At 47.1% G+C, this 11,991-nt stretch overlaps 1 protein-coding gene across 5 annotated transcripts in view; it reads right to left on the reverse strand.

The window, feature by feature from the left end:
• CACNA1H (calcium voltage-gated channel subunit alpha1 H) overlaps window positions 1-11,991 on the reverse strand; it is a 605,989-nt gene that overhangs the window by 94,058 nt on the left and 499,940 nt on the right. For all 5 annotated transcript variants that reach the window (XM_019512700.1, XM_019512698.1, XM_019512699.1 and 2 more), the window contains exons 10-13: window positions 10,002-10,153; window positions 8,421-8,606; window positions 6,050-6,167; window positions 4,178-4,333 (exon numbers count right to left, since the gene is read on the reverse strand). In XM_019512700.1, the coding sequence (XP_019368245.1) occupies window positions 4,178-4,333; window positions 6,050-6,167; window positions 8,421-8,606; window positions 10,002-10,153 (612 nt within the window). The remainder of the gene's footprint in view (window positions 1-4,177; window positions 4,334-6,049; window positions 6,168-8,420; window positions 8,607-10,001; window positions 10,154-11,991) is intronic.

Here is an 11,991-nt window from a genome sequence, read left to right on the forward strand (position 1 = left end):
ATGAAACAGCGTGGGGCAAGCAGAAGCCATATAAATCCTCAAGACAGCTAAAAACACTCCCTTATGGAGAGCGGCTTATGAAAACACTGATTTTCTCCCCCAACTCCTGGAGCAACTCTTGAATTATTCCTAGCTTGGCCCCTGCTTCTTCACTTTTGGTCGATCTTCGCCACTGAGGATGCATGATAAAAACAAGTGTCTTTTCAGAGAGGATTTCTAACCCCAAGGAACAGAAAGTGCAAGCAGCACAGCAGCAGATGGGAAGGGGAAGTACAAAGAGTAGCTGGCTGGGTTTGTCCAGGACAACGGGCCATGGCACTGGCTTTACCCCCCAAGCAGAAAACAAAGGAGGAATGAGAAGCAGGTTCCTGGCTTTCAATTAGCTGACAACTTTTGGAACAACCTGTCCCCTTCTACCAGGGTTTTTATGATCGCGTCTCTGAAAGCTGCTGGAGATCAAAGGGCCGACGCTGGGGCGCCGTCCTTCTGCGCACGCAGCAGCTGGCATCCACAGAGCCGCACACGTCCCTGTTTTTATAGCCTCCCGGAGGATCTTCTCCAGAGCCGTGCGGCGTGGCTCAGAGAAGCAGAAATGGCTCCCGAGAGGCAAAGGTTTCAAAATCGCCTCGAGACAGGAAACGGGCATTGTCTCGAGCCCGAAGGCAAACAGCATGCTCAGATAACACATGCTCAGCTTTGGACTTCAGGAAGCAAAGGCAACCCCCCCCCCAGTCTTCCCACTCCTATCATATGAGCTAAATGGAAGTTTTTGTTTGCAATATATGCATAGTTCAGCACTTCGGATCTCATTCAGTAGCGGCCAGTGGGAAACACACCGATTCTTTTACTACGTTGACACCCAGACACATGGCAACCAGCCCTTTACAATCGGAAGAGGTCTCGGCTATAGGGAAGCCCGTGCATACAGGTTTGCAAAAATATACACGTGAACAAAATTTTCCGCTCCTGTCCGGCGAGGCGTTGACTCTGGAACCTAGTGATGGGGCACGATTTTCACCGTCGTTAATCCTCTATGGATCTGGTAGTAGCCACTAAATGGGCTTCTCCACCTGTCTTAGATTGATTCATGCATAGGATGGCTATTGATGCGTCCCCCAAAACACGGGGCATCCCTTTGGTGAAGGGTGGGACCACCGGCCCCCTTGACCAATCAGCAGTGAGGGGCAGGGTCACCACCTCCTTGGCCAATCAGCAGAGAGGGGTGGGGCCACTGGGATCCTCCACCTCCTTCCCTCCCTCCCCGAACCCTGCTCCTCCTGGCTGTGCACCCCACCTCTAAGCACAGCCTACAGAATCGCAAGGACGAATGATTGGCATGCATGTTCACCAATGAACTGAAAAACAGGACTTTTTGCATGCAGTCCATTCCTCATTCAGAAACGGACAGGGGACAGACGGTTTAAAAACAGGATGGTCTGGTGTAAAACAGGACCGATGGCCTCCCTATTCATGCATCATCTTGGGTGTGCCAAACCCCTCCTGGCAGCTACCCGTGCCCTCTCATTTGACTACTTCTGTGATGCACTGCAAAACACCCATGATGCATTGTCATTGCAAAACACTGTCATTGCGCTGCAAAATGCGGATGATGCACTGTCCTTGCGAAAAGTCTGCACCTTGCTGAAAAGACAGGAACCCTCCAAATGAATTCCTATACAAATCCATGTTGCAAGAACTACTGCACTGACCAAGCGATCCACCTGCAGGTGGAAGGCATTCAAAGCTACCATTTTTAAATGTCAGTGAATCTGCCAGAGACTTGCCAGCCTGCCGCAGAGTCCAGGCACTTTCCAGCAGGATTTAAGTCCAGCTTATTTCCTGAGATGCACGGCTAGCATCTCCCCCAGTGGAGAAATACTTCCTGCGGGGGTTCAGCAGTGGAGCGAGCAGAGATTCCTGGGAGCATTGGCAATCTCTGCTCTTTCACCTGACCCTGCTTCTCCTGAAGTTAGCGGCTAAAACTTTCAGCAGTGAGCTCCCGTTGAACTTATATAAGGGCAGGAACAGGGCAAAGGTCTGTGCATTGTGGCACCCTCAGCAGAGGATGTGCAAAGGCTTCTCCCAAAGACACGAGATCCCAAGGAGGCAGCAGCATGAGCCTGGGAACAAGCAAGGCAGGGAGGATCATTTTCAAATTAGGACTCAGTTTCAGCTGTTTCTATGATAAATTCCCCTAGCTGAGTACTTACAGGGAATTGGGGATGAACATTTAACTAATGAACGCCATGCAGATTTTCTCCTTGAGGTAGATAAGTGTGTTTTGGGGCAGACTGGGAGAAGGGCATTTTTAGTCCACAAATATTTCAATGGTACTTCACAGACGACTGTGGTTTTTTTCCCCTAAGTGTAATTTAAGTTGAACGTATGAAAGAAAACCAACCCCAAAACGGTGGGATATTTGGAGTCAAAATTAAAAACTTAAAAAAAAAAAGTTTAAAAATAAAATTTCTGCTCTTCTCTGCTCCTCAGGGGAGTTTAGACAATGATAAATGAAATTATTCCCCACTCCTGGTCCAGCGTTGCTAAGGCTCGGTTAGTGCTCTAAAATGTTCGGCAGGATTTCTGTTCTTGTTTCCAAACAGAGAGACATTTTTTCCCCCCCAAATGAGATGAAAGCAGTTTCAGAGACATTATTCTCCTCTTGAACTGGGGCTGGATGCTTTTAGATGAGTCACAAAAGCATTTCCCTGCACTATTGCCTTCATAAAAGCTGCTTTTCTTGAGAACGTGCACATGTACGCAGATCCTACTTTAAACAGAAATAGGATTGTGACTCTCATTTCAAATCCTCGACAAATGGATCTGCCCTGCTCTGAAAGGGAGGATGGAGCGGGATAGTGCAGGGGGTCTGGGATCGGGAACTTGGGAACTTCTGAACGGAGATGGAGAAGTCAAGCCATTTCCCTGATCCTCGCATCCAAGGCAAGGAAACAGGATGCTAGCAAGCTCCCTGGCCATGTACACTATTGTAGCACTTATTTTTTGAGTTGGAGTAAGTATTTACTTATCTATTTTATGTACTTACCTGGTTTCCACTGTCCTAAATACCTAAGCCCTTCACTTTATAAAATTATTTTTTCCAAACAGGAGATTTTACCACACCTTCAACTCTCCTCTGAAATAAGAACTACCCAGGAGAACTTTTACAATCTTTTCTCCTATGTCTGACAAAGGGAGTTTGCACCTGAAAGCTTGCAATGAAAGACTTGCTGTTTGCAAAAATGCAGTTGGTCTAATAAAAGGTATCACCTCTACCACGGGTCCTGATTGCTTAAGCACTTCACAGCATTCCCTGTATCGCTCCTCACCACAGCCCCCTGTAATGATACTGCCATTATGCCCACTTTAAAGGTAGGTGAGTCGAGGCACAGAATGACTCCAAACACGGAGGGATGTTCAGTTATATCATTGCCACTCAGGAGAGTGCGTCAGCTGGCCTGCTTCTCTAGCCCCCGAGTAAGTCAAGCTGCCCAACATTTTACTATTGAAAAAAAAAAGGGTAAGTTGTTGTGTTTTAACTTCACTTATACTGGGACAGAAGCATACAGATAGAAATCCAGCCCTGACCACACATCTGGTAATCTGAATGACCCTGACCAGAAAAGAAAGGCTTTCTAAACACGAACCTCCAAGTTCCCCAGTAATGTACTAGTCCAGCAGCACGGATACACCAGTTTTTAGGGCTTTTGATCTGCATAGCTATTGGCCTTGAAGGGTTTTGCCATCTTTATTGGCCTTCTGTGATTGTTTTGACATAATTTCCCACTTCTCTTTGCTTCTGCAAAGATGCGCTCCTAGCAGACATAGCCAGGCTGCCCCAAGTCCCGATGTAGATGCAGTAACGGTGGCAAAAGAACGGGATAGCTTATCCCGTTTGGGACGTGGGTTAGAGATATTCAGTCTTTTTGCTGGTGTAAGCTGTGTCTCTACCTTGCAAGTTATCAGGAGAGATGCACCAGGCAGCTCCTTACAGGATACACAAGCTCTCGAGTGAGTGTGTTCAGCAAGAACAGGCAAAACCCTACTGGAAAAGTGTCCGTGGAAACTATGTGGTCAACCCCATAGTACAGGTCCATGTCAATTGAGCCCTGTGGACAATCCCCAGGTCTTCATTAAACTTAATTAAACTTTATTAAACTTCATTAAACCCTCTTACCTCTGCTTGGAAGCCTTCGACTAAGATGGCTACGAGGAGGTTGAAGAGAACGTAGTTGCCGAAGGTCATCAGGGCCACGAAGTACAGCGCAGCCCACGAGGAGGTGGATGCCATCCCGTTGTAGAGCACCACGTTCCAGTCTTCTTGTGTGAGGATCTGTGGAGGGGAAGGGGAAGACTTTGCTCTTACTCTGCCTTCCTCCCAGGGGCTTTTTAAATGCACATGGATTCATTCATCTATCCCTTCCTCTGCTACAGAGTCAGGGACCTGCTTTCCTTCCTAACCTGCACCAAGCCTAATCATTTGTAAGCTAATGCAAAGGATTTCTTTAGTTAGATCTCTGCCTGGGAGATGCATCTTCAAGGCAAAGCTTGCATCCAAGGCACGCTCAAGACAGTCTCTGCCAGCCCATGGGCTCCCCTTGCTCTTCAAAGCGGCTGTTAGCTTAAGGCCCAGCTATAGTAACATGCAGGGTGCACCAGCACTCAGCTCTTCTCCTTGGTGGGGGATTTCCTGCTCCAGTGATGATCTGCTAATTAACTGACTTGCCAAGGGCTTCACCAGTTTGGTGCTTCTTCCTGGGGCTTAGCCCTCTTTTCGTTACAACATGTTTTTCCCTTCATAAATTAACCAGAGTTTCCCCTTGCTAATGACATATGGGGACTCCAGACACTTGGAGTGCTTCTAGGATGGAAAAAAGGATCAACTGGTGAGATCTGGCATCTCTTTTCAATGGCAAGTCTGATGGCAAGAAACCGGCCAACCTTCTAGCTGTCCTGGAATGGAAAAATCCAGGGATTCAGAAAAATAAGGTGTTGATTTCTTGCCCTTTGTCTAGGTCCTGCCACCAAAATTGTCTCTAACCCTGCTGCTAAATGGTGGTAGTGTCTGGGGCTGGGAATACAGACTCAGCTGTATTTAGTATTATAATTAACATTAACCTCAATGGAGGCATAGGCCTAAGTCCTTGGGCATCGTGCTAAATGTATTTACCCGTGAGACTTTCCCTGTTAAAAATAATGCAGGAGCCTAATATTAAAAAGAAAAAAAAAGAGAGAGAGGCCTAAACCTTGTGAATCTGATAGTAATTCCACCTGGCAGCAAGTTAAAATCCACTTCTCCTTCTCTCCAGGCATCATGCTATCGGCCAGAGCTGACATGCTTCATCCAGCTGCCTTTGGATCAATTTGTATGTCGAATGCCAATCATTTCAAGAAGTGCACCTATCCTAGACGCTCAGAGATCTTGCTTAACATTTTCAGAGAGATGCTCCCCTACAGCCCATCCCCGTCTGCTGTGGCTTGTAAAGAGGACTGTAACATTATGAAAGTTACTGTTCTGGAAAGAGCGGTGTCAACGCTTTACTGTGCAACACTGTGAAATGGAAGCGACAGTCCAGCGATACTGCCCATCTCATCTACGATAGGAATTTGGCCTCTTTATACTGAGCACTTTCTTAGTCCCCCCCCCAATTTGTTCACCAGCCTGGAAACCTATGTCTCAAATGCACTGTGCATGGAGCCAGCAGCTCCAAAACCAGCTGCGGCAGCTTGACCCGAGTCAGGTCGCTCCTCCCGAAAGTCTAAAAGAACGGGATTGGTTTAAACGCGAGCTGCAGCACTGGTGAACGGTTTGGGCCCGGCGTCCTGAGACAGAGCTCTGCTACCTGCCCTTGGGCATGGTGCAACAGCAACAGCCTTCGAGGAATGCTCTGCATGCCCAGCTTGTGAATACAAATCCAGATCAATCTCCGGTCCCTTCCAATCTTTGGCTTTTGCTAAGAAGGACGTTAGTTATGGTGGTGGTGTTGTGCAAAGGGACCCTGCTTGCCTCGGCATGCAGTAAAAACTAACCAGAAGATTCGGGTCTTACCTGAAAGACAGTCACGATGGCCCACAACAAGGAATCGAAGTTCTTTCTGTCTGGAACGGTGTCCCCCGTCTTTGTTTTCAGGCTAAACTTGCATCCAAAAAGATGCATGCCGAGAATGCTAGAGGGGGGAAAAGGAAGGGACACAGAACATGCGCTTTATGGGAATGTGTAGCTTTAAGAAGCACCACAGTACCCCTTGGGGCACTTTCCTTGCACAACTGCACTGTGTGTGAGCCATCTCAGAGGAGCACCCTTGTTTTGGGAGGCGGGGAGTGACAATCCATGGAGGATGAGACACCCCACAAGGAGGGGTCCTGCCATTTCAGTGATAAAAGCCTGCTTTACATTTATCAGTGGAAAGAGGATGAAGGTGTGAATGCAGAAGAGCATGGCTATGACCCTTGTCTTAGGCTCCTGTAGTAACTCCCTGGAAAATCTTCATTGAAGACAGTGGTTTTTGTCCCTGCCGTTTCAGTCTAGACTGTCTACAGCCCTTTCCCTTCAGAGTAAGTTGGGCTCTGGGATCCAACACACACACTGGCACCATCAAATCATTCGTTTCCTAAATGTTGCGTCGGCTTTAGTTCGGAAGGGATGTTCCCAGACCAAAGAGCTATGAGTGATGCAGTTGTAAACTCCTCCATGAGCACAAACATGTCTCAAATACCTCTCTAAAGACCTTCTGCAGAGAGATATGGTTAACAGAGAGACTGCGCTACACTTGGCACAGTAGGACCTATTTTCTCTTAAGCTGATTAAATGAGTCCAGGAGCAGAGAAAGGAGCTCCACATTTAGGACCCATTTGGTTTTTGTCCTCTTAGCTGCTATGGATAACAGAGTGGCCAGTTACTGCCAGCTGCAAGGGTGACCTTCTTCTCTTTTGGACTGCCTTATGTCAAGGCCTTGTACTAGACACGGTGTCATGAGCTTTCCCACGGGACATCAACATGACAGAGACTCCAACATGAATAATAAGGGGGGAAAAGTAACAAGCACAAAAAGATCAGAGAAAACAGCTTGGAATGACACCAGCAAGCATTAAGGAGATTTACCAGTTTATATAAACTGATTATGCCTCCCGTGTATTTGATAAAAGGATATTCGCTTCCAAACTGCTTGCCACATGTATCTGAGAAAATTCTGAGCTGGTTTAAACTGATGTACATGCGCTGGCAAGATGCCACTCTGAACCACCTAAGAAGCTGCATTGTTATTTCTGAAGTCTCAAGTATTTTGTGTGGAGGAAACTTCTTGTGCCATTGCTAGGAAGTGGGTTTGCATGGAGGAAACTTCCCAGGCCATTGCTAGGAAGCGGGTTTGCATGGAGGAAACTTCCTGTGGCATTGCTAGGAAATGGGTTTGCATGGAGGAAACTTCCTGTGCCATTGCTAGGAAGTGGGTTTGCATGAAGGAAACTTCCCAGGCCATTGCTAGGAGGCGGGTTTGCATGGAGGAAACTTCCCCTGGCATTGCTAGGAAGCGGGTTTGCATGGAGGAAACTTCCCCGGCCATTGCTAGGAAGCAGGTTTGCATGGAGGAAACGTCCTGTGGCATTGCTAGGAAGCAGGTTTGCATGGAGGAAACTTCCCCTGGCATTGCTAGGAAGTGGGTTTGCATGGAGGAAACGTCCTGTGGCGTTGCTAGGAAGTGGGTTCGCATGGAGGAAATGTCCTGTGGCATTGCTAAGAAGTGGGTTTGCATGGAGGAAACTTCCCCTGGCATTGCTAGGAAGCGGGGTTTGATGATATGGATGCTTGCCCTCTGCCAGTTGAGACCATGCTAGCCATTAAATAGCCATAGACAACAGCCCGTGCTATTCCCTTTGTAGTTGGTTGGTCCTAAAGAGCACATCCAATCAACCCTGCATTTTATCCTAGTCTTGCTTTCCTGGATTGTGACTAATTAATACCGATCAGAGGTGTGGAAGCTGACCAAGGGATGGAGGCCCTTTTACCCTATGATCCATCTAGTTTCTAGCAGCATATTCATTTGTAGAGCAGGGCTAAAAAAATAATAATAATAAGTTCTGGACATTGTACTTCCTCCCTCTGAAACACAGAGCTGGCAAATTCCCTTAGTAGACAACTTTCTGGTTTTAAACTAAACGCGCCTGTCTCCCAGGAACTCTGCAGGGATTATTTTACTGCTGTTTGCTTGTGTTCATAATTTGTCTCCCGATTACAGGACTGTATAAAACTCTAAGACCGCAAAGAGGTAAATCATCCATTGAATGTCTGCCTGTCAGCCTATTGAGAGCGCTCCTGTGATCTAGGCTGCTTGGCAAACATGCCCCATTGTTATTCTAATCCGTGTATTACTTAAGCAAGCCAAACAATTAATCCAGGGAGGGAAAGCAGCGGCTGCTGGTACCTGAAAATGAATATGAAGAGCATGAGCAGCATGCAGAAGGTGGCCACGTTATCCATCGTCTTCATCAGGACCACGAGCTGACGGCGAAGAGCGGGCATGAAACGCACCAGCTTGAGGACTCTGAGCAGCCGAAAAGTTCGTAGCACAGAAAGACCTCCATCCGACTGGCCGATGATCTCCCAGACACTGTGGGGACACAAGAGGGAAAAACAAACTCATGTTCCCGGTCCTTTCCGTGGCAGTTTGATGCAAGTACACCCAAGTGTGCTGGACGGCAGGTCTCTCACTGAATATCTACTCGGACAGCATTTTGGGGTACTTGTCAAGCTAACGGGGGTCAGTTCTTCTATTTGCCTCCACTGCTCTGGCTTTGTAGAATACTTCTGGACGCTGGAACGATCTCAGGATCAGCACCTTTAAAACAAAGGCATACTCTTTTTGTGACAGAAAACGCTGTTGTTTTATCTACCACTTTTCTATGGTGCCTTGCGACACAGCGACTTCAAAGCATTTTGTATATATGTCACTAGTTTGCACCAAGGCAACAAGAGGTGGCCTTGAGATGCAGCTTGAGATTTGGAAACACCCTAATATTCAAGAGGGTTCAGAGAAGTGGCTGGTTGTAAATTCGGAGTTTTAACGATCTCTGTGTTTACACTTATTACCTCTGAGTGTCCAGTGGCTGGCTATGCGTTTCGAATTACCTCCGAGTTCCCAGTTATTTGCTCTCGCACAGAAGCGCAACGAAGCTGGTCTTGGACTATCTCTGGGCACCGTGACTTAACTGTGGCCGACGGCTTAGATCATCGGCTGCTTGAAAACTAGCATTGCTCCTGAGAGTCAATGGATCACATTCTCCAGTGGAATAACAGGGCATAACTCCATTGAAACCAATGACCCAGGTCCCACCTGGAGTAAACTAGCCTCACTCCATTGAAGACCATGACCCTACACTGATTTCCACCTTCTGAAGTTTAGAAAATTTTTCTCCCCTGCAAAATCCGTGAGCGAATTTAGCAACCATGAAGCTGTGAGACGGATGGGCTTGCCAGAGCTGACACAGCGTGGACAGACACTGAAGAGGACAGACGCCTGGATGCTGCTGTGCCAAAACCACTTCTCCCTGACCTCTAGCATCCTTATGTGATGACAGATACCCTCGGAAGAGGGCACTGAGCCAATGCCTTATTTTGTCGCCCCACCACTGGCAGTATTGCCATGTTCTGGCTTTTCCAAGACAGGTATTCATTTAGGAAAAGCAGATGTTGCCAGAAATATGGGTAGATATGCAATTCTTTCCCAAGAACCATCCCTGCTACACTTCAATGGAAAATCCACCCTTGCCCCAGATGTGCATCAGAAAGAGACTTCACTTGTCATCTACTATGTCTATAGAGTTTGGATGGACCTTCTAAAGATGAGATCTTAAAGCTCCTAAACAGCCAATAGATGACATCCTATTAAGCCCCTCTCTGAGTTTTGGATTAAGCAAAACCCACGTTACTCATAGCCCTACCGACTGGTTGGAAACGACTAAATGAAGGTGTGGGGTGAAAAAACAAGCATGCAGCTGGCAGTGACCTGATGATGACGATGATCCCATCGAAGATGTTGTATGGGTTCTTGATGTAACCGAAGATGCCAAAGGCCAGGAGCTTGAGGAGCATCTCCAGGGCAAACATGCTGGTGAAGACAATGTTACTGATCTCCAAGGCGTTGGTCAGCTCATCCGGCTACGAGACAGAAAGATGCACAGTCAAACGGAGGCACAGGAGGAGATGCTGAATGGCTCGTTATTGCCCGTGGTCAGGGCACTCCTTTCCTCCTGGATTTAACTCCCACATTACCCTCTACACACTAAATTGCTGCCTCCATCTTCTGCTGCAGAAGAACCACAAGGGCATGGAGATTCCCAGAAGTCAATGGGACATATGGTCTTTGGTATCTTTGAAAATCCCCTTCGAAAAATAATAGGAAGAGTTCTTTGTGGCTTGTATTTTTTTTTGGTTGTTCTTACATTCGGGTTAGAAATATGGAGAGAAGTCTTCTATGTGGTCCTAAGTGATCTAATGCTCGCTGAAGCCCATGGAAAAATTCTCACCTATTCCTACAGGAGACCTTGTGCATCTGTGTGGGTATGAGCTTGGAAGAAAGACATGGAAAACTGACCTTCCAACAGTCCAAGAAAACCAACCCTTGCTCCATGTGGCAGCCTTTAAGGCAAAACCTTTATGGGTCCCTCTTTCATCAAACCTACTGGGACTGATATGTACCTAGCCCAAGATATTCTAGGTCCCTACGGAGGGCTCCTACGCACTACAGCAATACAAGTGCATCCCAAAGAAAAGATCCAGGCAGATTCTTCTCACTAGAGTTACTTCCCCCCAAAGCAGTTTGAAGAACAGCAACGTGCACTTGGAAAGCTAAATGCCAGTTACTTTGTAAAAGAAACCGAGACTTTTCCATTTCCTCCGTGTAACAATATTGTGCAGGAAAAGGGGTTATTTTCATATCTGACTGATAATAGCTTCCTTTATTTTCATCACCCATTAGACCACCTGGTAGCAGCTGACAGGTACTCGAGGCGGCTGCTGCATTATCTGCAATTGTGAAGAGAGGAGACCCTTGTGATACCATAGCACGGCACAGAAAAATGCACGTTTTATTCGCTGTACCAGCTACTGAGTACTCAGCAAACAGGAAGGAAGGGGAAAGGCTTAACGTCACCCAGCAACAGCCAAGGAGACCCTACCCGCTCCAGACCCACTACACAACAGCTGGCCTGATGCAAATAAACCACCTTGCTTGGGCCCATCCATTGTGTGCAGTTTTAATCCACTTGGTCCTCCCACACAACCCGCTGATTATAATTTACAGACATCCTCATCATAACGATACATCCGAGAGCCAACTTCCCAGGCCTCAGCATCCAAATACTCTAAAAAAAAAAAATTTAAAAAGGGACCATCTCCATTAATGTATGGAACAGCTCCTGGCAATACTAGATCAACCCCTTGGGTTCCCCTTTTGAAAAGCATGTCACTAAATGGAGAGATGGGGTTGAGGTGTTCCCTCTGATTATAACGGAGTCACATTCAACTAAGCCCATTCCTTGTTGGCCATTGCTAAATCCTTTGAGCCAGGAAGGCTTGTTCTTGGGACTCATGAAAACCCTGCTAAAGTAAATGTTGCCAGTACATCACCAGGGGCTGAGACCACTCCTAGATATTCCTAAGCAAATGGCTGATTTCCATCCTGAGCTTCTCAGGATATTTAATAATTCCTGGAAACTTTAGCTTGCCTTTAACCTGACTCTCCACAAAGGCTGTTCAGTGCCATGCAATTACACAGCAACGTTTAAGGATGTGGCCATGATACTGGAGGCTTGAAGAAAGACGTAGACACTAGCAAGAGCTAAGAGGACAGCAATAAAAATAATGAGATGTCTAGAAAACACGGCATTCAAGGACAGGCTGGAAGAACTGGGATTAGCCTGGAAGAGAGAAGTTTGTGGGGTGGCTGCGGGCGCTCTACGGGAGGGCAACGAGCAGGGTGCTGGTGAGAGGCTTCC

Source organism: Gavialis gangeticus, unplaced genomic scaffold (assembly GCF_001723915.1).
Source record: "Gavialis gangeticus isolate Ggan-Ray unplaced genomic scaffold, GavGan_comp1, whole genome shotgun sequence".
NCBI classification, from domain to species: domain Eukaryota; kingdom Metazoa; phylum Chordata; order Crocodylia; family Gavialidae; genus Gavialis; species Gavialis gangeticus.